Source organism: Ochotona curzoniae, unplaced genomic scaffold, assembly GCF_017591425.1.
Source record: "Ochotona curzoniae isolate NIBS_2020 unplaced genomic scaffold, NIBS_Ocur_1.0 contig_3432, whole genome shotgun sequence".
NCBI lineage: Eukaryota > Metazoa > Chordata > Mammalia > Lagomorpha > Ochotonidae > Ochotona > Ochotona curzoniae.
The window spans coordinates 6116309-6142751 of NW_024465859.1; the positions used below are offsets into that span (position 1 = coordinate 6116309).

General features: G+C 44.5%; 1 protein-coding gene across 1 annotated transcript; it reads right to left on the reverse strand.

The window, feature by feature from the left end:
- Positions 1–14088: 14088 nt before the first annotated feature.
- On the reverse strand, positions 14089–25952 carry LIN7C (lin-7 homolog C, crumbs cell polarity complex component). The gene is made up of 5 exons (XM_040980014.1): positions 25887–25952; positions 22778–22896; positions 21095–21166; positions 18195–18404; positions 14089–17348 (listed from the first exon to the last, which is right to left on the reverse strand). The coding sequence occupies exons 1-5, from the start codon at positions 25921–25923 to the stop codon at positions 17193–17195; spliced, it is 594 nt and encodes a 197-aa protein (XP_040835948.1). The 5' UTR covers positions 25924–25952; the 3' UTR covers positions 14089–17192.
- Between the last annotated feature and the right edge of the window lie 491 nt (positions 25953–26443).

Here is a 26443-nt window from a genome sequence, read left to right on the forward strand (position 1 = left end):
CTAGGCTGGTGCGCCGGGCCGTGTTTTCTCCTCTCTCTCTCTCTCTCTCTCTCTCTCTCTCTCTCTCTCCCTCTCCCTCTTCCCCCCTCCTTCTCCCTCTCTCTCCCTCTCCCTCTCTCCCTCCCTCCCTTCCTCCCTCTCCTTTCTCTCTCTTTATTTCAAATAAAGAAAACTTGACAAAAAAAGTCCTCCAAAACGAAAATCCCTCAAACACCAGAGTTTTGCCTTTGTAACACATTTCTGACTTAGGAAAAGAAAAGGTTTGTGTTCATAGCGACCACCTTAACAACGATTCACAAGTGCGGTTCAAAGTCCTTTTGTACCCGCTTTTTAGATATATTCCTCTCCTTTTCCTCTTCTTGAAACACTTTTATTTCATAATTATTTCCCATGCCTAGTTTCTTTTTTTCTAAAGATTTATTTATTTTTATGTGAAAGGCAGATTTGAGAAAGAGAAGACAAAGAAATATTCCATCCATTGGTTCGTTCTCCAAATGTTTGTAATGGCCAGAGCTGGGCCAACCTGAAGCCAGGAGCCTAGTGTTTCTTCTGGGTCTCCCATGTGGCTCCAGGGGCCCAAGGACCTCAGTGATCTGCTGCTGCTCTTCCAGAAACATCAGCAGGGAGCTGGACCAGAAGAGGAGTAGCTGGGACTTGAACCAACACCCATATGGGATGCCAGCACCACAGGTGGAGAGTTAACTTACATGCCACAGCACCGGTCCCCATGTCTATTTTCATATGAATTCCTAAATAATATATAATAACATTTTATATATACGAAACATACTATTCCAGACTGTCATTAACATCTAGCTTCTGGGCTCAGCATGAAAGACCAGTGGCTAAAGTCCTCACCTTGTGTGTGCCAGGATCCCGTATGGATGCTAGTTTATGGCCCAGCTGCTCAGCTTCCCTTCCAACTCCCTGCTAGTGGCCTGGGAATACAATCTAGGACGGCCCAAAGCCTTGGGCCCCTGCACCCGCGTGGGAGACCCAGCTCCTGGCTCCTGGTTTTGGATCGGCTCAGTTTCACCCATTGTGGATGGAAATCTTTCTGTATCTTTCTCGCTGTATATCTGCCTTTCTGATGCATACATACATACATCTTTAAAAATCCACTTACGTTCCTCTCTCTGTTTCTTTGTTTCTCTTTCCTTCTTTTCTTTTATTCCTTCCTTCCTTTCTTTCTTCCTCTCTGTCTCCTTTGTATTCTTTGTCTATCATTTCTTTTCTTCCTCCCTAAACCTTCCCACCCTTCTTCCTTTGTCTGTTCATGCCTTCTTTGCTTCCTTTCTTCCTCTGTTTATCTCAAGGACAATAGATCTATCCACTTCCCTGCTCCCCACACGGACACAGCAGTTAGGCCTGGGTCAGGATGAAGCCACGAGCCAAGAACTCCATGTGGGTCTCCCAGGCGTGGGTAGCAGGGGCCCAAGTGCTTGAGCCATCTTGTGCTGCCTTGCTGTGTGCGTTACTAAGAAGCCGGATCAGCAGCAGAGCAGGCAAGACCAGCACTCTGGTACGAGATGCTGGCACCACAACAGTGTCATAGCCCACTCTGCCACAACGTTCGGCTGTGCTCCATGACAATTTTTCAACCTTTGAGCTTTTACAGTGGTCATGAAATAGATTGCCAGCATTCATTCATTTCCATTACTATAAGGTATTACTGTTTACAGTGTATGTACAGCTTTCCATAGAACAGAAACAACAGCAGATACATTCACACATACAAACATACATACAGATTGATTAGGAGGAATTAGCTCATGTGACTGAAGATGCTAAATTCTATGAACCGCCATCTGCCTGCTGAAGGTCCAGAGAGACAGCGCTGTAGTTGCTAAGGCACGAGAAGCAGGAAGCCAATGTTGTAAGGTGCGTGTGAGTCTAACAGCGTCAACGTCATTTGATGCCAATGGATGTCTCAGCTCGGACACAAGCAGCAACTTCACCCTTCTCCTAGGTCCTCAGTGGTCCTCAGTTGGTCCTCAGTGGATTGGGGAGTCTGTCCCCACCAGTGAGGGAATCTTAATCAAGACACAGCACAGACTCACAAGCACATAACAGTTTTACCAAGTGTCTGCGCATCCTTGGACCAGTCAAGCTGACACACAGCCATCACACCCAGCATTTACCTAACCATCCCAGTGGTCAGCATTCACTTTATTTCCATTTCTTCTCCAACAATGGCACTATGAAGATTCTTGTCGGGTTCTTGCTCACCAGTGTTACAGTTTCTCGAATAGGGGCCTACTTGCTTTAGAAGCATGTGCTTGTCTAGGGGTGAAGCCTTGGAGTCTTAGATTATGTACACTGATCATTATTAGACCTTGCCAAACTGCTCTGAAGCGCCCTGCACGTGTGTATGTGTCCCTCAGCAAAAATTAACTTACCGGCTCTTCATTCTGTTAGACTTCAGTCTCAGCGTGGCTTGGCTTTGCATCCCCTCATTACAACTGCATCTTCTCGTGTGTTGATTCCACATGCCAGTGTGCTCTGTGATGTGTTGTCTATTCCTTTCCTTAAGCTGTTTGTTTTCTTTGGGGTTGTTCATATTTGATTTAATTGTTCTATGAAAGCGGTCAAAACTTTTTCCCTGCTAAAGGCCGGATAGCAAATATTCCAGGCTTTGTTGCAACCACGTAACTCTGCCACTGTAGCATGAAAGCGACCATACATAATGCAGAAACAAATAGACGTGGCTGGGTTCCAAGAGTCTCAATAAAAACAGGTGTTGGGCTAGTTTTGGCCCAGCAGCCGTAGTTTAGCAACACTTTTTAAAATATGATTTCATTGAAATCTACTGGTTACTTTTGAAAAATGGAGTTGTGTAAAATTGAGAGGGATACTCATCAAAGGTGGCCATGTTTTCTGGCAAATTAAGTACAAGTACTTTTAAAGTTCTGGTCTTTAGGGGGGTCCTGGAGAAGATTCCCTTGCAAAAATGGGTAAATATGAGCCCACTGCAAGCTTGAAAATGTTCCCTCTTTCTCAAGCCAGTGGCTCAGAGAGTCCTGGTCTCTCTCTTTCTCTCTTTTTTAAAGGTTTGTTTATTTTTATTACAAAGCCATATATACAGAGAGGAAGATCTTCCATCCGAGGATTCACTCCCCAAGTGAGTGCAACGGCTGGTGCTGAGCCAATCGGAAGCCGGGATCCAGGAGCTCTTCCAGGTCTCCCATTTGGGTGCTGGGTCCCAAGGCTTTGGGCTCTCCTCAACTGTCTTCCCAGGCCACAAGCAGGGAGTTGGATGGGAAGTAGGGCTGCTGGGACTAGAACCGGCATCCACATGGGATCCCAGCACGTGCAAGGCGAGGACCCTAAGCGCTACACTATCATGCCAGGCCCTCAAGGCAAAGACTTTAGCCACTAGGCCACGGCAGCAGGCCCAAGTCCTAGTCTCTTAAAACTTTCCCCTTCCCTTTAGCCAAAAGACACCCCAGCGCTGTTCGCCGGATACAACCAGGGCTCTGAGAAATAGCTGTTGAGTTTAAATATCAGTACAGGCACCACACTGCCGTCTGAAAGCCCCTGTACTGCCGGCGTGTGGCGCTGTGGGTGAAGCTGCCACTTGGGATGCTTGCATCTGCAGGGTAGCACTCCTTGGAGTCCTCACTTCACTGCTTCCCATCCAGCATTCCTGCTCATGTACCTGTAAGTACGGAAAATAACGATGTAAAATTGTTGACAAGTTAAAAATATCCTCTCTCTCTCTCTCCTTCCCTCCTCCAACCCCGCCCCTGTGTGACTGCTTCTCAAAAGTATAAATTTTTTTGAATGTACCCATTTCTCAGAATCTCCTCTGCTAGAAACTAGACTTTTGACGGCTGCGGGATCAGCTTCACGTAAGTCATCTAGTGATGATTTTTACACTAGAAACTTGAGAGCTCCACCCGTCGATTCTGCTACGCTAGGTCTCAGGGGGGCGAGACCTGCAGTCTAAATGTTTAAGAAATTCCCTACATTTATAACTGCCTGCCAGGGGACTGTGCATGTTAGGGTTTTCTAAGAAGCAGATATGGATACAGGATTACTCAGGAACCAAATTTGTTAGTGGGAGGGAAAGCGGAGAAGCCTAGACGGAGGCCAGCTGAGCCATGGCGCGGAGAGGCAGGGCCAGCCCGGCTGAGAGAGGGAAGGAAGCAGCAGCGTTGGCCTGATCTGAGTCTCAGGCTGCAGCGAGGGTCTAGGACAGTTCAGCGAGATAACAGCAGCTGTTGCGAGCGTCCCGGGTCACAGGAAGCGCTAGCTGTCGCTGGCTGCAGCTCGAGGGGTGGGGGACGCAGTGGGATATCAGTGTAGATTTCACTGGCTGTTCAGTGCATCTTCACAATTGGCTGTTCAGACACAGGCTTGGGATCTGCGTTTCCACAGAGGCCTCAGGACGTGAGGGGCAGCAAGACCCCCTCCCTTCCAGCAGCTAGCCATTGCATTTACTTTGTGGAATTTGGAAACTCCGTATTGGAAAGCAAGTCAAGGGGCCTGGTGTGGTAGCCTACCGGCTAAAGTCCTCACCTTACATGTAACAGAATCCTATCTCTGTACCAGTTCATGTCTTGCCAGCTCCACTTCCCATCCTGCTCCCTGCCTGTGGCCCGGGAAGGCAGTCGAGGACGGCCCAAAGCCTTGGGACCCTGCACCCATGTGGGAGACCCGGAAGAGGCTCCTGGCTCCTGGCTTTGGATTGGCTCAGCTGCTACCATTGTGGCCACTTGGAGAGTGAACCAGATCTTTCTCTCTGTCTCTCCTTTTCTCTGTCAATCTGACTTTCCAAGAAAAAAAAAATTCTTAAGAAAAAAGAAGGAAGAAGTTGCCATGTCGCCTCTGAAATTCCTTTCTCCAATGTCCTGTTTGAACTTGGTTGAGGTTAACTAAGATAAACTCAAATAAATTTTCCATTGTAATAAGTTCTATGTATTTAGCAAAGGGACCAAAATTAATACTAACCCAACCCCAACCTTTATAATGGATTTATTCCTGTAATATAACCTTTTAGCTGATTAGTTTTTGTTTTCTTTCAGGATGAATTGTTTCCTTATTACAGAACTTTGAATTTTATAAAATACTCTCAATTATAAGTTTGAGCTAAAAGATCAGCTAATTTTTTTTTTCACTCGTTTACTAGGGAGAGAGAAGAAGAGTTGAGACAGCAATACAGACATAGATAGGGAACTTTCGTCTGCTGGCTCACTCCCCAAAGGGCTGAAACCATGAGAGCTGGGCCAGGCTGAAGCCAGAAACGCCAAATTCAATGTGGTCTGCAACATGAGTGCCAAGGACATTTTTAAACTTAGGATCTTGCTTTAGCAAGAACTACCAGGAAATTCTGAAATAAGAGCAATGGCACTTTGGCGCCACCATGTGGTGACAATATGAAAAGGAAGGAGAAAAAGATTACCAGCTCAGGTTATAATCAATTTTGGTTATATATTTTTAGGTGGTAGGGGGAAAAAGGTATTACTGTATGTTGTTACCTCCTTTCCTTTTCAAAATGTTCACGTTAAAATTAATCATGTATTCACTGTGTTAAAATTCTGATTCTTGGCACAGTGCCGTGAAATAATAGACCAAGTGTCTGCCTATGGCACCAGCACCCCACATGCACTCCGCTTCTGATCCAGCTCCCTGCCTGTGGCCTGGGAGAGCAACAGAAGATGGCCCACGTGCTTGGCAGACGGCTCGAGTGCACCCGCGCAGGAGACTTCTCCTAGGCTCAGCTCTGGATATTGCGGCCGTTTGAGGAGTGAACCAGCAGACAGAATCTCTCTTTTCTCCTCTTTCTGTAAATCTGCCTCTCAAATAAAAATAAAGCTTAAAAAAACTTTTTTTCTTTTTTTATTCTGAGGGTTGGTGTGGTGGCAAAGCGAGTTAAGTCACTGCCCGTGACCTTGGAGTCTCAGATCAGAGCACCTGTTCCAGTCGGCTACTCTGCTTCCCATCCAGCTCCCTGATAGCACACCTGGGGAGCAGCAGAAGACGGTCAAGCACTTGGGGCTCCGACCCCCGTGGGAAACCTCGAAGGAATTCTTGGTTCATGGCTCCTGCCTGGCTCAGCCCCCAGGGTTGGGGTCATCTGGGCAATGAATCTCTGGATGGGAGAATTCTTTCTGTTCGTGTCTCCCTCTGTCCATGTTGCTCTGCATCTCAAGTGTACAAAAACAGATGCAAATGTTGCCCATTTCTGCCACTAGTTTCAACAAAATGTACTTTTAAATATGTATTTATTTACTATTTGAAAGGCAGGATAACAAGGAATGAGAGAACCAGAGATCTTCTGCCTTCTTTCTCATACTCCAAATGCCCACAGCAGGCCGGGGTGTCCCAAGTCAGTGCCAGGAACCATCTGCTCCTTCCAAACCTTCCCCAGGGGTCGCAGGGCTGCCTCCCACGTATGTTAGCAGGGAGCTGCACTAGAAGCATGTAATGGTTGGGATTTTTTTTTAGATTTATTATTATTATTATTATTATTATTATTATTATTATTTTAATTGGAAAGGCAGATATACAGAGAGGAGAGACAGAGAGGAAGATCTTGCGTCCGATGATTCACTCCCCAAGTGAGCACAACGGCCGATGCTATGCCGATCCGAAGTCAGGAGCCTCTTCCGGGTCTCCCACGCGGGTGCAGGGTCCCAAAGCTTTGGGCCATCCTCGACTGCTTTCCCAGGCCACAGGCAGGGAGCTGGAAGGGAAGCGGGGCTGCCGGGATAGAACCGGCACCCATATAGGATCCCGGGCGTGCAAGGCAAGAACCTTAACCACTTGCGCCACCGCACCGGGCCCGGGATTTTTTTTTTTAAAAGACTTATTTTATTTTATTGGAAAGTCAGATATACAGAGAGGAGAGACAGAGAGGAAGATCTTCCATCCAATGATCCACTCCCCAAGTGAGCACAACGGCCGATGCTGTGCCAATCTGAAGCCAGGATCCAGGAACTTCTTCCTTGGGTGCAGGGTCCCAAGGCTTTGAGCCATCCTCGACTGCTTTCCCAGTCCACAAGCAGGGAGCTGGATGGGAAGTGGAGCTGCCGGGATTAGAACCGGCGCCAATATGGGATTCCGGTGTGTTGAAGGCGAGCAGTTTAGCCACTAGGCCATGCTGCCCCTGGGCCCAATGGTTGGGATTTGAACCAGACATTCTGATGTAGGATGTGGATACTGCAAACGTTGACTTAACCCACTATGCTACAACTTGGTTTTTCCAACAAATGATTTTAATAGGTACATTTTAAACATTCAGGACTCTTCAGATGCCATCTTCTGAGATTTTGTTTTTCTTCGAAAGGCAGATACACAGAGAGAAGGAGCTACAGAGAGAAAGATCTTCCATCTACTGGTTCACTCCCCAAATGGCACAAAGGCCAGAGCTGACCAATCTGAAGCCAGGAGCCTTTCTCCGGGTCTCCCATGCAGGTACAGGATCACAAGGCTTTGGACCAACCTCCACCACCCTCCCAGGCTACAAGCTGGGAGCTGGAAGGAAGGAGAGCAGCCGAGATATGAACCGGTGGCCATATGGGATTCCTGGCAGATACAAGGTGAAGATTTAGCCACTAGGCTATCATGCTAGGACCAAACTTGTTGTTGTTGTTTATGTTCTTATTTTTTCTAAAATCCTGCCTTATTTATTTGAAAGAACACATTGTCCATTCTCTGGTTTATGCTGGACCAAGAAGAAGCAAGCAGCAGAAGCTTCTTCTGCATCTCCCTCCAGGGTTCAGGAGCCCAAGCATGCCAGCCTCTCCCACCAGGGTTCAGGGGCTCAGGCTCGATGCCAACCTCTCCTGCATTTCCCAGGCCACTAGCAGGGAGCATGACTGGAAGTAGAGCAGCCAGAACTGAACCCGATACATGGATGCCGCTGGTGCAGGCGGCGGCTTTGCCCACTATACCACAAAGCCAGCCCCAGAAGCCTTTCTTCCACTCACTGTGTATCTTAGAACTCCGGCATTTGTTCTCTTGACAAATGCTGTCTTCTCTGTGCCAGGCCCAGGCCTTCACTCTGCGCATGTAACAGCAAGCACAAGGGGCCCCGCTGCCCTCAGGAGTCTATGGTTCTGGGGAGCTAGCTGAGCACACAGGATGCCCAGCAGCAGCAGCCAGCCAGCAAAGGGAGCTTCCGGCAGGCTTGACGAGGGAGAAGGCCTGTTCTGTTGGAAGATACGTGAAGAACTGAGGTGGGGAGCTGCAGGCTGGGGAGATGCAAGCAGGGTTGGCAGGCTTCATTAGTCATGGTGAGTAGCTTAGGTTTTTGTCCTAACTGGGATAGGAAACCAAGGAAGAGCGTCAAGGACGTTGGAAAGGCATGATGAGCACAGCGTAACTGCTTTGACCGCGGTGCTGCAACTTTGTACCAGCAAGCACCGTGAAAAGCACAGTGGGCGATGTAGAAAGGTTCTGACAAATGCCTGAAGCCAGAAGCCACACACAGCCTGGGTGACGTGACGCTGACTCCAGATAGCTCTCCGGTCTCCAACCTGCTGTGCTTCCTAACGCTAAGTACCACTGAGCAGCACATTACCTGCCTTCTCTTTGCTTCTTTCTATCACAGGAACCTCTGATCAGCAGGACCTCGAGCACTGCTGCAGCCTGAGAACAACGTCCAGTACCCAACAGGTGCTGCAATGATACACGCATACTGAGTACATGCATTCACGCATTCCAGAAAATTCCAGCTGTTGGCACTCCAGAATCATGCTTCCTTTACTAAAATGAATACCCTAGCCAGGGCTTTCTTCTTCCGTGTTCTTCATTATCATTTTTAGTTTTGGTTTCTTCCATCATTCCTATCATTACTTGAAAGAGAAGCATGCTGGGAGAGACAGTCATCTGTTGATTTACTCCCCAAACGCCTGCAACACCAAAGGCTGGGCCCGGGCTAAAACAGGAGGTAGAAATGCAATCCGGGTTTTCCACATGAATAGGAAGGACGCGGCTACTTGAGACACCACTGCTGCTTCCCTGCGCATTAGCGGCAGGCTGGAAATCACTGGGAAGATGACACTCCAGTTTCTGCCTTTATGCCAGTGCCAGCACCTGCCTTGCTGGTGCTGACAAGGCTGGGATCAGTTTCTACTGGATCTCAATGGAAGGCAGCCAGGCACGACTTTCAGTATTTCCAATATTGCAAATGCTTTTTCGTGGATAAACTATTCGGGTTTATGTCGTGCAATAATCCCACTCACATCAAAAAAACAGCATTTTATACTGAACTTTTAGAACAGAAATGGACTTTAAAGATCCTCCAGGGCAAGGGTTTTCCAAATGTGCTGGAAGAATCCATCAACCCTGGAGAGTGCGAAGTGACTCAAGGTAAGACCCAGCCCCTACCCTCCAACCCTCGAAGTAGAGTAGTATTGCTAATTTAGCTTTGGCTGAAGAAAATGCTTCTCCAAGAATGAAAGAAAAATAAATAAAATAAACCAGGAGTAAGGCATTTGGCCAGTGGTTAGTTTGCTGCATTGTGGTATCGCATTTGGGCACCGGCTCAAGCCTTGGCTGCTGTGCTTCCGACCAAGCTCCCTGCGAATGTGCCTGGGAAAGCGGCAGAGCAAGGCCCAGGGACATGGGCCCCTGTCCACTTGAAGCTTCTGGCCCTTTGCTTTGCACTGGCCCACCCCTAGTCTTTCTGCCCCTTTAGCTCTCTGTTTCAACTTCTCTCTACCCCTATAATTCTACCTTTCAAATAAGCAAACTTAAAAAAAAATTTAAAAAATATCATAGATGCCCAAATCTCTCTCATAGACCCTGTGTTCTATCCCTGGTTCCAAACGGTAGTGGCTCAAGGAATTGGGTAACTGAGCCTTTGCACTGTGGGCAATCAGGACTGAGTTCACGGCTTCTGGCTTCAGTGCGGCCCAGCCCTAACCGTGGCAGTCCCTCGGGTGAATGAACTAGCAGAGAATACTCTCTAAAAGGACAAAACAGGATTGGAAATCATCAACCTCCTCCTATCTCAAGGAAATCAGGGCTTCAAAATCATGTTAATTGGCAAAATCAAGACTTAAGTCCACTATGTCACTGCTGTTTTGTTTGTTTTTTGTTTTTGTTTGTTACCTAAAACTGCACAGTTGAGACAGTTAAAAAGCCAGGTCTTAGACCCAGTATGGTAGCCTAGCAGCTAAAGTCCTTGCCTCGCATGTGTTGGGACCCCATATGGGCCCTGCTTCCCATCTAGCTCCCTGCTTGTGGCCTGGGAAGGCAGTCGAGGATGTTGCAGAGCCCTGGGACCCTGCACCAGCAAACAAGGGCCAAAAGAAGCTCCTGGCTTCAGATTGGCTCAGCTCTGGCTGTTTTGGCCATTTGGAGAGTAAATCAACAGATGGAAGATCTTCCTCTTCCTCTCCTCCTTTGTATACCTCACTTTCCAATAAAAATAAACCTTAAAGCAACAACAACAACAACGCCAGGCCTTAGCAAGCAGCATACAACCGTTCATTATTATTTGTTGATTTTCTGAAAACTTTTAAAATCAATAATGTACACATTTTAGCTACTCTTAACATCAGTTGGAACTTTTGTTCATAAGTAAAAAACTAAAATAGCCTTCATCATCATCATGCCCTGCAAATACTACTTGGCATTTTGATGGCGTGAAGTAATAAGACGTAAAGGTATTGTTTTCCCTTTAGTATTTTGGTCCTTTCTAGGCATGTAATGACCTCAGTTCAAAGTTTCGTGCTTGCTTTCATTGTTGGTTTTGACACAGTTTCAATGTAAAGCGCTTGATCTGGCAGTGGACAAAACTTCCTGCCATGCTAAGGAACTGCATCAAGCAATGTGGTTCTGATGTGCTCCTTCTGGCTGGTTAGGAACGTGAGTTCTAGAGGAAGACAGTTAAGCAAACTAAAATAGAAACAGGTGTTGACATCCTCAGGAAGGTTGAGAGGTGATGTCAGCTGATTCTCGAATGAGGCGCAACCTGTTGGGAAAGACTTCAGTAAGAGGAATTGGGTGCGGATTTAAAAAACTGGGCAGCAGAATGAAACGAGGCTCAAGAGGAAATAATGAAGGATTATGTTGGACATCTTATACCATGGCAAAATTTAAAAAATTTTTTGACAGGTAGAGAAACAGACAGGAAGACATGCTCCATCTACTGGTTCACTCCCCAGATGCTTGCAACAGCCAGGGCTGGGCCAGGCTGAAGCCTGAAGCCCAAAACGTCATGCATGACACCATGCGAGAAGCAGTCCCCAGCACCTGTGCCCTGCAGGTTGTGCACTGGCAGCACGCTGACCTGGGAGCAGAGGACTCAGGAACCATTAATGGGAATGCGAACCCCCCAAGTGGTGACCTCACAACTGAACCAAAGGCCTGTGCTGCCTCCCCTCCCCCTTTTAGACTGATCATCTCGATGTACCATGAACACTTTAAAAGCAGGAGCAACACAAACAGCTCTGCTGCAACGATGCTCTGTATACACGTCATGAAGGCTGCACACATCAGAGATCAGACCCTGTGGCCAAATGGAGCAGGGGCTGTCGCAGAAACACCTGTCCTTAGTGCTCAAGGAGGCAGTGCCCGGACAAGGACAACTTTGGGAAAGTTCTTTGAGCTGAGGTAAGTCTGAGCAGCAGCGTAGGTGCATGGATCCCTCAACCACGTGCTTGTGGCTGGGAGTACCAGTGCCGGCCCAGGCTCCCTGCTGGGGATCCTAGCTCCCCATTCATCGCAGCTGGCAGGGAGAGGGTCCTGGGCTTACGGGTGGGCTCTGCCTGCTGGCTGCCTGGTGGATAGCTCTTGGGGTCTTGGGAGTGTAGAATTACTACCTGGGGATATCCATGGTTAAGGCCATTGTACGAGTAGGTAAACAATGCATCCTGAGGAACACCCAATGAGAGGACTTACTTGCAGGTGAGGGGACTGAGACCTGGTGGTTTGGAGAAGAGAATTGAAGATCTTTATGGGTCAGACTGATGCACCTGCCCCATGGAAGTTCTGGGTTGGGCTTGTTAGCATGAAAACATGGCTGCCTACCACACACCAGTGTACTTGCAAGCTATGGCTGGGGGCCTGTCTGGCAGGGCTGGAGCCCAGTACCTGACAGTGAGTGTTGGATCAGGGAATGGGTCACATTAAACTGGGTCATGGCACCAACCAGCACGCATCAGAACCAGGTCTGGGGGTGGATTCTATGGGGGATATATGGGCCCAACCCTATGGAATTGTAAGTCCTGCTGGTTAGCTAGGGAGTTGGGATGGTGATGGGCTGAGCTAGGCATGACCATGGAACTCACCCATGCTCACCGGTATTGGGGCTGGGAAAAAGTGGCTCAGTTTCAGGCTGCATCACCCCCATGGGCACCCTAAAACAGGGTGTGGGGTGGCCAGACCACACCAGCTCATAAAAAGGCAAGGACAGATGGGTCAGGCCATGTCAGGCATGCATGTCACCCACTGGCATGCATGAGATCTGGGTCTGGAAGTTTGCTGAGTGTGGGAACGTGGGCAACTCCCCTAGCAGGTCATAGCTCCTGCTGATGAGCACGTGGTCCAGACCTGGGAGTTGGGCAGGCTGGACAGGGTAGCTCCATCCATTGGCAAGTATGTGAGTTGGTTTTGGAAAGGAATGCACTGGACAGGGCTGAGCAAACCATAGCCGACTGGCAAATGCAGAAACCAGGATGGAGTGCAGGTCATGCTGGGCTAGGTTGCCACGCCTACTGGTTCGCATTAAGTCAGGGATGAGAGCAGATGGAGCAGGGTCAGGTTGCAGCACCCACCAGCAAGAGTTGGGACTGGCGGCTGGCATCCTTTCTTAATTAAAAACCCTTCTGCATGGTACACTTCAATTTTTTTGAAAATTTCATTATGGCGGACCCAGTGCGATAGCCTAGTGGCTGGATCCTTGCCTTGCATTCACCAGATTCCCATATGGGTATCGGTTCGTGTCCCAGCTGCTCCACTTCCCATCCAGCTCCCTGCTTGTGGCCTGGGAAACAAAGCCTTATGACCTTGGCTCCTGGCTTCAGATTGGTTCAGCTTTTGCTGTTGCAGCCACTTGGGGAGCCAGCAGACAGATCAACTTTCCAATAAAAACAAATAAATCTTAAAAAAAAAAAAGTTCATGATTTACACTTTGTAGTGACTTCATCCTGTAATTCATTCTGGTAAGAGCTGGCTAATTTCTTTAAAAATTATTCCCTGGATTTATTTATCACTGATTTTCATTCTGAATGTGGTCCCAATGCTCTGTACCCTTCCGACGTGCACTAGTTGCAGAATTCCACGAGGTTCTTTAACCAGAAGAGACAGAGACCTGAAGTTCCACATGAGTCTCGCTCGTCCTGATTTTTTCAAGCATTAACTTTAAGGTTAGCTTTTCTAGGCATCAATAATAAGAATCTGCTAATTTTATTGTTTGGAAATTATTTCTTTCAGCAAACAAGGTCCTAATGTTATTGTATAAGGAAAAAGTAGGAAGATACACATAGTATGCACAATGCCAGGTACCCAGGCGCTTGAGGGATGCATGAGAGCAGACCCCAGGCACAGCGCAGCAGGAGGCTTGTCCCGGGTCACACTCACACAGAACCGGGATCCAACCCAGAGCTGCTGGGTTCCAGTCTGTCACATACTGCTCTCAGTCCCATACCGTGCCCCATCTTGAAATAATGAATTTCTTCTGAATTTACATTTTATAAAGGGCATAACGTAAAAATCTGAAGGTCCATTTAAACAAAGCAACCACGATGGATTATGTACAAGTCGCTTAACATGCACGGCTTTCAAAATCCTATCCATTGTATAGTTGCTGAATTTTTAAATTCCAATGAACAAGGACATGCCTCATAAAAATTTATTTTAAATAAGCCTTAGGATCAAAATTAAACTCATAAAGGAAACCATCTATTGAAAAAAGTGTTATTTTACATCATTTTGGCTATTAACCAAAAAGTAGAAGTATAATACTTGCCAATATTTTAAAAATCATGTCCAAATACAAATGAGTTTGAAAGTTAAGAATTAATAAGCAAGCAGTGATTTCTTTCCATGACTGCAACAACCTTTGAAGCAACAGTCTGTGAACTGTACATAATGAAATCTACAAAACAGACTACTGGCAGAGGACACAAGATGTACGTTAGAAAATTCATAAACATACATTTATTCAGGAAATACAATTACTAAAGTCCTTGATATTTCAATTATCATTCCACATTATAAAATATGCACAATATGTACTCTTTAAGTCTATACCAAGCCATGCTGACATTCTTTTCAGTTAAGCCATAACCATTTCTTTTATTATTAAGTGCTATAATATCCATTTTAATTGTAAACACTGTATTGGGGCCAAACTACTTGATCAGAAAAATTTTAGAAATTTAGAATTTTTTTTTTTAATAAAACACATCTGAAGCACCCAAACCTATAGACCGAGGCCGCTATAATCTAGTTTAATGCTAATGGTTAAGTGGCCTTATTAATAAAATAATTACCATTGACATTTCTCATCTGCAATGTTTAAGCATGCTTTTTCAAATAAACACTTATTTTTCTAAGCTTTAAAGGCAATGGGGCAGAAAGATGACATATTAAGTTTACATTTCAACTACTCACAATTTTACAAGAGTAGAATGTAATTACTTTCCAAATAAAAGAATGCCAAGCTATCTAATGCCTAAGGAAAGTCATCAATCATTAAATAGCTGCAAGCTGAATTATTCCACGGATACTTCCAGACATAATCTAGTGTACTTAGATCATCTTATAAACTGAGAACTGCTGGTTCTCAGCTCTGGTTGTCCACCAGAACCATCAAAGAAGCTTTTAAGAGGAAAAGCGGTTCTGACTCGTTAGCACTGTTTGATTGGACAGTGACAGATACTCCTGAAGCCCAGCAGGTGCTCGCCTGTGCAGCCAGTCAGGAACCACTCAGTCAACCATTGTGAAAGAACAAGAAAAAACAGATGGAAATTGGAAAGGGGGGTAATTTATAAATCAAATACCTATAGTATACTAGGTTTTCTTCCTGAACCATCCTTTTGTAAGATGAAAATTCCCTTCATTTCCTTTCTGTGCTAGGCTAATGCTCTCTACCTTTTTGCCACTGAAGGATTGAATTTTCTGTGGTCAAGATTTAAAATTCTGGGAGACATTATGAAAACTCCATTAATGAAAACAAGCTACTTCTATTCATGCTCAACAGGAGCAAGCAAGACTGCTGTATTTGGCTCCTTGAAACTGTCCTTACTTTAGGAAATATAAACAGTGCCAATCCGCACAAAGAACAGATTGTGGATTACTGTAGGAAAAAAAAAAATAGCTTACTCAACTTACTAAGTTTCAACACCAAAAAAGATTTAACTTGGCTGAAGTTCTGAAAACAGCTGAGACACCGAACCAGGAAGCTGTAATTTATAATGAAATGTTGATACATTCTTAAAAGCTACTGCAGCTGTAGTTACATTAAAATAAGATTTCTTCAGGGTTTACTTACCCTGCAATGCAAGAACACGAGCATAACAATATTGTTATTGTTTTCATATGCACCAATACCTCTGTTTAATATATAAAGTTCTACAATGAATAACTTTACAATTAAATTAAGTCCATAATTATTCTATACTACTTTGGTCTCAACATTTTTAAAAACATCAGTTTTGAAAATATACAATTTAAGAACATGATCCTATCAATAACAAGCATTTTGTAGTGGACTAAAGACACATTCAACCATGCAATCCAGTGTTCAATACCTAAATGATAAATAACAATGCTGATCTGACTTATTCTGAAATATCACTGAACCCTGGCATACTCCTGTAGGAATCACAGTGCTCACAAACATGCAGACAAAGGTATACATTTGTAGTCTTCCTGAAGGAATGTTACACAACGCCCACTTTTTTTTTTTTTACAGGTCAATAATGATGCCCAACCACTCATGTATTTAGAACCTGTATCTCTTTTTTTTCCACATCATTTGCAATATTTTAAAAAGTAGAATCTTCCTATAAGCTGTAACTGAAAGCACATTCTTTACTTTCGGCTTTTCAGATCTCATTCATCACCATACACCAATAGCTGCCGTTTAGTAAAACAGTGACATCCAGTGGACAAATGCAATAAAGTATCTCTTAAATTTCCCATCACTATATTTGACCGTAAACAAAGACTGTATTTCTAAATCCAGCCGTTTTAACATGTATAGTTCCTATTTATTTTGACACAGCTGGATTCTTACAAATACACTACATCATAACTATGTATATTATATCCTTCTCTCTTCTTCCTACTGAAAATCAATTCTTGAAATTGAACTAGTAAGAACGAACCAGTAAGAATGAGAATGTATTACTTTTTTTTTCTTTGCTTCTGCCATTTCCAACCACAAACTAACTAGCTCATCTCTAGGAATGGAAGGAACAAAATAAAAGAAATACATTTAAATAAAAATTAATAGCATAAAAAAATTTGCAAAAGAAATCTGTTTGCATTTACAATTTTATATATTGGCTATAAAGGGATGTAATCAGTAATATTAGCAATCAAATTACATCCTGCTCAAATATTAAGACTACATATTTCATCAATGATTGTTTCAGTGTTTAAAAAACGTGTATAAATCAGTATAAATGAATATTTATTATATATTATGCTTAAATAAAAGCAAAAACTTCCACTGTGCCAAGTTGATCTACCACTGAGTCTATATGTGTTCAAAGTACAAAATGCAGCGGTGATATTAACACTGACGAGCTAATGAATTGCTATAGATGAGACAATTCTGTTTAATTTACTGGAAAATTGTAAAGAAATTTTGCAGATTAAAAAAAATAGAGTAAGTGAAAAAAGAATTGGAGAACTGTTATTTTCAAATAAGTAGCCAAATAAAGAAAACATTTTTTTCTTAAAAAAAGATTAAGAATGTAAAAGTACATTTTAATATTAAAAAGCATTTTAAAAAATCTATAACAATTTTATGACAAAGTCTGCATTTGAAAAAGGCCTGTAAAAACTGCAGGACAGAACTGCCCTCATCACCTTTTACTTTTTCTCATCAGAAAAGTGTATGCCTCTCTGGAACCATAAATAAATGTTAAAATAGGCATTTATAAAATGGTAAGAAGGATCTCAAGGGAAGTTTGTTTTTACAATCATTAGCACTGCGGCCCTCGGTAGGTCACAGGTAAAACCTCCAGCTGCAAAAGACACCGGGATATGAAGTGTGAGCTGTATTAGGTCTGTTGCCTGCGTTTTGCGGATCGCATTTTTTCAAATCGTGACTCCATTTCTTCCAGAACTTTGGGTGTGTACCGGACCACTAACTTAACCTTTCCTTGAGCTGCTTTCAGGAGTTCTACAGCTTTTTCATGATGTTCTCCTTCAACACTCTGCAACAAAAAGATAGGCACATAATTAGTAAGTTATGCAAAAACACAAGAATGTTCAACACACATGAAAAAGTTTTAATGCTGTATGACTTCAACGCTATAAAATAGAAAGAGCCCTGCTTTATCATCTTAACTGGTATAAAATTCTTTGCTATGCCACATTGTTTATAGTGTAAGAACTATTTTTAAAAATTTATTTATTTTTATTGGAAAAGCATAGTTTTACACAGAGAAGGACAGAGAGGGAAAGATCTTCCACCCGCTGGTTTACTACCTAAATGGACACAATGGCTGAAGCCAGTCATTTAAAAAATAAAGTCAGATGCCAGGAGCCTTTGCCAGGTCTCCCACACAGGTGCAGGGTCCCAAGGCTTTGGGCTAACCTCTACCACGTTCCCAGGCCATAAGCAGGGAGCTGGATGGGAAGTGAAGCAGCTGGGATAGGAACCAGCACCTGGAGAGAATGCTGGTTCTTGAAGGTGGAGGATCAGCCCATTGAGCCACAAAACCAGCCCCTAAGAATTGTTTTCTAAGCAACCAAATCGCTACTCCATTAAGTCAAAAATAAATCCTGCGGCTGTATTTCTATAATTATGGCACACTTCTAACTTAATGTTTTATTCACTACTGAAGAGCTTAATTATGTCATAGAAGCAGTAAGCACTGATCATTTACATAAAAAAGGAGCAAAGCACATCTGAAGTGTTCTAAAAAGGATCACTGTGCTAAATGGTTCTGCCTGGCCCTTTTAGGGAATCCTGAATTTTTATTTTATTTCAATAACTCAAATGTGACCCCAGCTGGTCACAAAACATCACTGCAAATAGAAATAAAATTCATTCTTACCACTCCATTCACAGAAAGGAGTTGATCTCCACGTTTGAGGCCTCCATGTCTATCAGCAATTCCACCTGGAATTATTCGAGATATATAGATTGGAGAGTTTTGTTCTTTGCCTCCCATGATATTGAATCCGAGGCCCTCTTCTGTTTTTGGTAGCTCAACTACTCGAGGATGGGAGTGTCCTTCACTGGCAGCAAATGCAGCAACAGTAGCCTAAAATGAAATTTTGCATATTTAAAACGGACCTTTTCTTACTTCAGCTTGTTTGTCTCTGTTAAATCAAGACTTTGCTAGAAGAAAAAAAAATTAGGAGTTGGCACCATAGCACAGTAGCAGAAATTTTGCTCACAAAGTTAGATGGTTCAAGTCCTAGCTGTTCCACTTCCTATTCTGCTCCCTCCCTATGTGCCTGGGAAAGCTGTGAGGATGGCCTGGGTACTTGGGCCCCCGTCACACACATGGAAGACCCAAAAGCAGCTCTCGGCTCACAGCTTCAGCCCTGGCAGCCATTTGAAGAGTAGACCAGTAAATGGAAGACCTCCTTCTCTGCATACCCCCCAGCCCTGCCTTTCAAATAAATCTTTTTATTTTTAAAGATCTATTTTTATTAGAAAGGCAGATTTACAGAGGTGAGACAGAAAGATCTTCCATCCACTCGTTCACTCCACAAGTGGCCGCAATGGCCAGAGCTGAGCTGATCTGAAGCCAGGAGCTTCTTCCAGATCTCCCACACAGGTGCAGGGTCCCAAGGCTCTGCACTGTCTTCGACAGCTTTCCCTGGCCACAAGCAGAGAGCTGGATGGGAAGTGGAGCAGATTGGATTAGAACCGACACCCATCTGGGATCCTGCTATTGCAGCAGGCCCATCAAATAAATAAATCTTTAAAAAATATATTTGAAAGTGTAACAGAGACAAAATATAGAGATCTTCCAATCACTATTTACTACCCAGAGGACCACAACAGTCAGGCGTGGGCCAGGCTGAAGCCACAGTCAGCAACTAGTTTCTCATTTGGACTTTCAAATTCCCATACACCTTGGGCCTTTGTCTGCTGCTTTCCCTAACTGTAAGAGAGCAGGATCAGAAGGGGAGCAGCTATAACTTGAACCAGGCCTGCACAGGGGGTGCTGGTGCCACTAGGTGGAAGATTGGCCCGCCCAATGCAGCCCCTGTTTTTATGATTTTTAAGATTCATTTTATTTTTACTTAAAAGGCAGAGTTATAGAGAGAAGGAGAGACAAAGAGATCTTCTATTTGCTGATTTATTCCCCAAATGGCTGCAACAGCTGGAGCTGAGCAGATCTGAAGCTAGGAGCCAGAAGCTTCTTGCAGGTCTCTAGCAGGACCTTCTCTTCAGCCTTCCCAGGCAATCAGCAGGAAACTGGATCAGAAGTAGAACTGCTGGGACTCAAACTGGCACTTACATGAGACGCTGGAGCCCAGGCCAAGGCTTAGTCGGTTTTACTCTGGCACCAGCCCCTGGAATCATCTTTTAAAAACTACTTGAGGGCCCGGCGGCATGGCCTAGCAGCTAAAGTCCTCACCTTGAATGTGCCGAGATCCCATATCAGTGCCAGTTCTAATCCCGGCAGCTCCACTTCCAATCCAGCTCCCTGCTTGTGGCCTGGGAAAGCATTTGAGGACGGCCCAAAGCCTTGGGACCCTGCACCCATGTGGGATACCGGGAAGAAGTTCCTGGCTCCTGGCTTTGGCTCGGCATAGCATCGGCCGTTGCACTCACTTGGGGAGTGAATCATCGGACGGAAGATCTTCCTCTCTGTCTATCTGACTTTCCAATAAATAAATAAAATCTTAAAAAAAAAACTATTTGAAAGGCACTGTGATAAGGAGAGACAGAGAGAGGTCTTACATCTCATGGTTCACTCGCCAGATGGCCACCAAAGCCAAGTACGGGCCAGGAGCCAGGCTTCCCTTCCAGTGGCAAGGAGTGCACTACCAGGGAGCTGAACTGCAAGCAAGGCAGCTGGGACTCCGGCATCAGTCACAATGGTGGCTTAACTGACTGTGCCACAAGGCTGCCTCCTGGTACTTTCCTTCTTCTGTGATGGATTAGAACACAGAGGGATACATGAAAATAGGAAGAAGCAAGAAAGAAACCAGATTTGTTAAATACTATTCCTGAAGCTCTGGAAATGCATTATTCTAGAGCAGAGGTGGCTAAGGCTCAGAAACTCTGTGAGCTATAAAGGTCCTGGAACTCAAAAACACACAAACACAGCAAAACAACACAAACAAAAAAATTTATTTTGCTCTTTTCAAACACAAGCAACCATGTTAGTGTAGTTTGTCAATCCAGTACTTCTCTTGTAAACTATCAATGAAGAGTTACCTAATGACTAATTCTAGAGTAAGTCACCTATTGCTTTATATTAATTTATTCTGATCACAGATGATATTAACAATGGTCAATGCTTGAACTGTTTGAGAACCTACTGTCTGAAATTATAAAGAGGGAACCTACTTCTGATATTATTCTATATATTTGCAGTTACAGCAAAGCAGAAAGTAACCTCCATTTGCTACATGTGATTTAAGACAAGTAACTTCATAAATATTGCTTATCAATAAATGTGCTCAGTAATTCACACCTCAGAATTCTGATGAAAATTTACACAATACATGGATAATGCATGTTATATCCTTTATGATGTATTATTTGTGTATAAGTACATTTTCAATGCATTATCTGCATGATAAAATGTCCTATAACCTAATTTTAAAAATTTTTTGTTTTAAGCTCTTGAAATGTTCAGTGTAGGCTGAAAGACATTATTCGTTTTTTTTTGTTTGTTTTGAAGAAAAGCTTATGAATCTACTAATAACATATTTTAAGTGTGTATTTCATAAACAATTCATACTTTTGGTAAATGAAAATACATACCTTGGCAGTTGCATTTGCTCTCACTTCCGGGCTGCTGCTGATGTCCACGGTCTCATAGACGTGCTCATACACCTGCAGAACCAGAGGTGTATTTTATCTAAAACTTGAGAGCATACTTTATTGTGTTTTGCATGTACTCAAAAAACATATTAAAATTTTAGCAAATTGAAGCATCTTTGTGAAATATTTAATCAGAAATTACAAAATTGAGAGAGACCAAGTTCTAACATTTCTTAAAAGTTATCTATCTGCAACACCCATTGGTTCCAGCGGAAGTCGGGGCTGAAAACAGAACCAACCCAGCAATTGCAACCAACAGCTGAGCTGGGCCATTGCCTGAGCCTGGCCCTGTACCTGCTAGTACATACGAGAATCTGGTCTGAGAACACCTCAGATACAGTTTCTTTGGAGATTTCCCCAATTGAAATGCTGGACTCAGAACCCTAACCAAGAAAAGAAAGAAGGCAGAACAGGTCAATCAACCACCCCAGCTATATGTTGGCAGCAAAATACTGGGCAAATGGAGTCTCTATGATGGACTATGTCAATCAGTGGATCCTTCGACAACCTCATTGTGCTTGGAGTGGCAAGATTGGCAGCGATTCACAACTGGTGAACTATCAAAACCACTTGAGCAAGTATCTCAGAGCATGCCCTACATCCAGGACCTGGGCTGGGTGGGAAACTGGGTGGGGCTTCTCTCTCAATATCCACCTTTACCTCAGATATATGAAGGAAACAATACGGAAATAACAGTCTTACCCACTTTCCTATAGCCCTTGAACCTTTTTACCCTAATTAGTTATGTAAAGATTGACAAAAATATAATTTTTTTAAAAAGTTATCTATTTATTTGAGAGAGAGATGGTGGTGGCAGGGGACAGGGGTGAGGTGGAGGCAGACTGATTTTCCATCACTGGCTAACTCCCCAAGTGCCAACAGCGAGGGCTGGATCAGGCCAAGGCCAGGAGTCAGCAGCTCCAGCCAGAGCTCCCACATGGAGGGCACCCAAATATTCAAACTATCATCTACCTGCTCCCCAAATTCTGATACTGTGGTCAGCATTGTGACACAACAGGTTAAGCCACCATCACTTGTAACACCAACTTTGGAGCACCAATTTAACTCCTGGCTGCACTCACACTCATGCAGCTCCCTGCTAACCTACCTGTGAAACGAGCCGCAGAGGGCCCAAATACTTGGATTCCTGCCACCCACCAGGAATACCTGGACAGAGTTCCTGGGTTTCACCCGGCCAAGCCCCAGCATGTGGCCACTTGGGAAGTAAACTAACAGATGAAAGATTCATCTCTGCTATTCTTTCTAATAACAATAACAACCACAATGATAACAACCAATCACCTGAAGACGGGTTATCTCACTACACTGCCTGTAGCACCAGCATCCCATCTGGATACCAATTTGAGCCTCGGCTGCTGCGCTTACCCTTTAGCTCCCTGCCAACGCACGTGGGAAAGCAGTACATGATGACCTAAGTGCCAAGTGGTTTTGGCCTGGCCCAGTCCCACCCAATGTGGCCATTTGGGGAGTGAATGGAAGATTCTCTCCCTCTCCCTTTGTAATGAATAAACCTTTTTTTTTTTTAAATAAGATTTTCTGAACTCCCAATTTCAGAGCCTAATCAGTTCAAAACTGTAGCAAATATGAATCACATGTACTTACTTCTCTCACAGCATTGCAGAATTCACTTTGCAGGACTCTCTGTAAAGCCTGGAGTTTCTGCGGTGGGACCTCTCCACTCCTCTGTAATTTTTCCAACAATTCAATTGCTCTACAAATATCTAGAGTTAAAAAAAATTAATTTTCTCTGAGGATTCCCCATATGTCTATGTAATACATAATAGTATTCATTTATTTCTCAACGACTAACAAGAAATACAGAAACACAGCATAGGAAAAGCACGAGGGCGCACACACATGGCAAGAAAGACTTATGTGGGTATGTGCACCCATGGTGGGAAGGAATGCAAAATCTGACAAGTACATCTTAGAGCACATCAGAAAAAAGGCTGATATAGAAGTGGAAAACCAGAGGGAAGATCTTCTTCTCTCCTCCTCTCTGTGTATCTGACTTTGCAATAAAAATAAATCTTCAGGTGAAGTCACTGTTCAATTCCTGACTGAAAACATGGCACACACAGACGCAGGCTCTTCATTAACAGGTGTAGTTAATAGCAGGCAGCAAACAAACTACAGACTGACTGGTCTGCTTTCAACTTCAATTCACTGATAATGTTTTAATTCAGGTATGTTCAATCAAATATGACTGTTTACAAAACAGAAAGATAAAACGATTAGCTTTGTTAATCTCAACACTATCTTCTTGGTGGGCTCCTTTTCACTGCAAAATGGAAATAAGAGTACTTTCCTGGTAAGAATTACTTGATGACTGAATCAAACAATATCATGAAAAAAGGGCCTAGAAAGTATAAATGTTATTATTATACCACCAACAACTGATCATTAGACTAAGAGGTTATATACATTTTTGCAAATGCACTAAGCACGCTGGGCAGGTCTCACTGGGAAGCCTGAGACTATAAGTTCATAGATTTAGAAATCCCAGGGTCAGATTCATGTTACAATGCTGTGGCTATCTCTATTTTTTTTCCTTAACTGTTTTTGTACACATCACTGACTATTATTTCTTTGACTCGTCTGATTTAAGTGAAAGAAACCTCCAATTTCATGTTACAACCAGTGAACCGGAAAATTTTCTTCCTAGAATTCGGTCTTCTTTGTGTGTGCAGATGAAAAATTATAAATAAATGTAGTATATAAGGAAAGTGGTTTTCTAATTTCAGGTAATAAAAAGCTCACACTGGTGTTCACCAAAACAATGTGAATGGAACACCTCCATTCTGATTTCCTACCACCAGAACTTGGGATGACTGGTTCGCCAATTATTCACAAAAGTTCTAACACAGCAAGCATGTAAGAGTTTTCACCGAACCACAAAAGAAATAGTTCACTAAATCTACCCTGTACCTAATATGTGCTCAAATTTGTTTTCTATTAAGTCATGGCTTGATAGTTGAGAGGACACTTGGAATCCTGCATTATAAAATTATGCCAAGTGTTTTTAGTAGATTCTTACAGAATTCTATCGAGAGTTGAGGCAGTTTGACTCCATCTTAATAAAAGGCAACCACTAGTAATTTATTTCTGGCAAGGTGCTGGGCACTTTATTGTAAAGCTTAAAACGGAAATAATGAACACAACATCAATAATCTCAGAAGTAAACTTCACATTTCAAAAAATACACACATCCAAAAGTTCTACTCTGGACATGGTCAATGAACAATGCCAAAAAAAAAAAAAGAAATTAAACTATATTTACAATCGAATACAATTTTTAAATTACACTTAAAAACATTTTCTCGTGCCTAGCACGGTGGAGCTGTGGGTTAGGCAGGGTCTTTAGTCCCAGCATACCACAAGGGTGCTGGAAAACCTTCTGGTTCTTGGTACCATAGGAAGTTCAGAAGTGTTTAACAACAGTCAATTCAAAATTGAATATGAAATTGCTCTTCAAGAGAGCCAGGGGCTCCATTTCCTCATTTCTGTCACACTTTGTGCTGCACTTAACAACACAAAAGGACACCAACATTTCACAATCCCACAATCACCTTGCACGGGAAAACACAGATTCCTGTCAACATCCAACAGATCTGTCCCTATCTACAAAGCACACTGCCACTGCATTGACCAGGAAGATGGCAGTCTTGGGCCTAGCCACTCCCCTGTCAGAGAGATGCCTTCATCACCAGCCTGACGGGCGAAGCTGTCTCCCATACACATACCGCCAAAGCCACAAGGAGCCAACTGACAATCCAAAGTGCATGCTGTGGGATGGCACGAGGAAAGAGGTTTACCTAATTACAATAACTCTAACAACGTGCACTCTTAAAGTATATAAATACTCAGGCTGTAGCAAATGCAACTACGTGCAAAACAATTTCAATTTCTACCCTATGCGCTGCTTTCCAATAGCATTCAGAATGTTTATTTGTACCTCTTGGCTCTTATCAATGATTCGAATGTTGTGGTGTCTAAAACATGCTAGGAAGAAAAAAGAAAGAAAGAATTTGGGAGGATGGAGGAGTGAAATATTGGGAAACTATTAATGATGCCGCCATGGGGCACCGTCAGGTCCTCTGTAACTCACTCGGCCAGGCAGTGTGCTCCAAGAAGCCTGCCACGGTGGTGTTTGTAAACAAGGCAGCGCGCTACACCTGCAAGTGTCACTACCCGGTCCAGTTATATAAACTCCTTCCCAAGACCAAGCGAGCAGCACTGTCCTTAAGGCACTCCTCACCTTTATCGGGGATGGCGAGGAACCAGCAAAACTAGTTCCCACATGCAAGAGATGCGGTGGTTAGTAACCCAGTGTGTGCGGTAGGTCAGGTTCCGGAGGCAGGCACCTGACCTGCAGGGTGTGTGCAAGGTGGGGAAGCCCGTCGTCTGTCTCAGCAGTGTGTGGTGTTTGCTGTTCGGGTCTCAGGTCTCGGACTGTGCGGCCGCAGTGTCCCCCCCCGTCCCCCGTGCTAAGCTCTGGCCAGTCCGTGCGGACAGAGGCGGGGGCTGGATGCCAATCAAAGCACCGGGAGCTCCCGGGAGCCGAGCACAGCGACGCTGACGGTCGCCCGCGCCTGCACCAGACACCGGCTGGCAGTGGATCTCGGGGCCCGGACGTTCCCTCCTCGCTTCCAGCGCACGCCCCCCTCACACGGCCTCCGCCCACCTCCACCCGGGCCTGGGAAGCACTCACCCCGTTCCAGCCGTACAGGTTCTCCCAGAGCCGCCATCTTCTCTCTAAGCCTGCAGACCCACAGGAAATGACGACGACGAGCTGCGGCGGGGGCGGGGCCGACCGGAGCCGGAAGGGCGCGGGGAGGCGGGTATCGCGAGAACCTGCGCGTGGCGGGCGGCTGGGTACTTGGCCGAGGCAGTTTTAGGGTCCAGTTTACTGCTCTGGTTAAGCTGTGATAGGGTGTGCGAGTTCCCCGCTCGCCTAAGACTTAAGTAAAGCGCCGTTCCCAAATGAGCACTTCGTTTCAGGCCTCAAAGCATTTCCTTGGACCCCTCGGCCCCGCCTACGGTGGATGACCGGCTTTAGAGAGACGGAGCCAACAGAACACAGACACGTACAGAGATGGACTAGGAGGGATGGAGCGTTATCAGGTGACTCCGGAGTTGGAGATCCGGCCAAGATAGTGGTTAATTCCAATCCCACCCAAAGGCCTGGGACTGGGGAAGGCAGTGGCGTGAGTCCGTCCTCACAGCCCAGAGCACCAGGTTGCTTGGACCGAGGAATCGCCTGCTTAG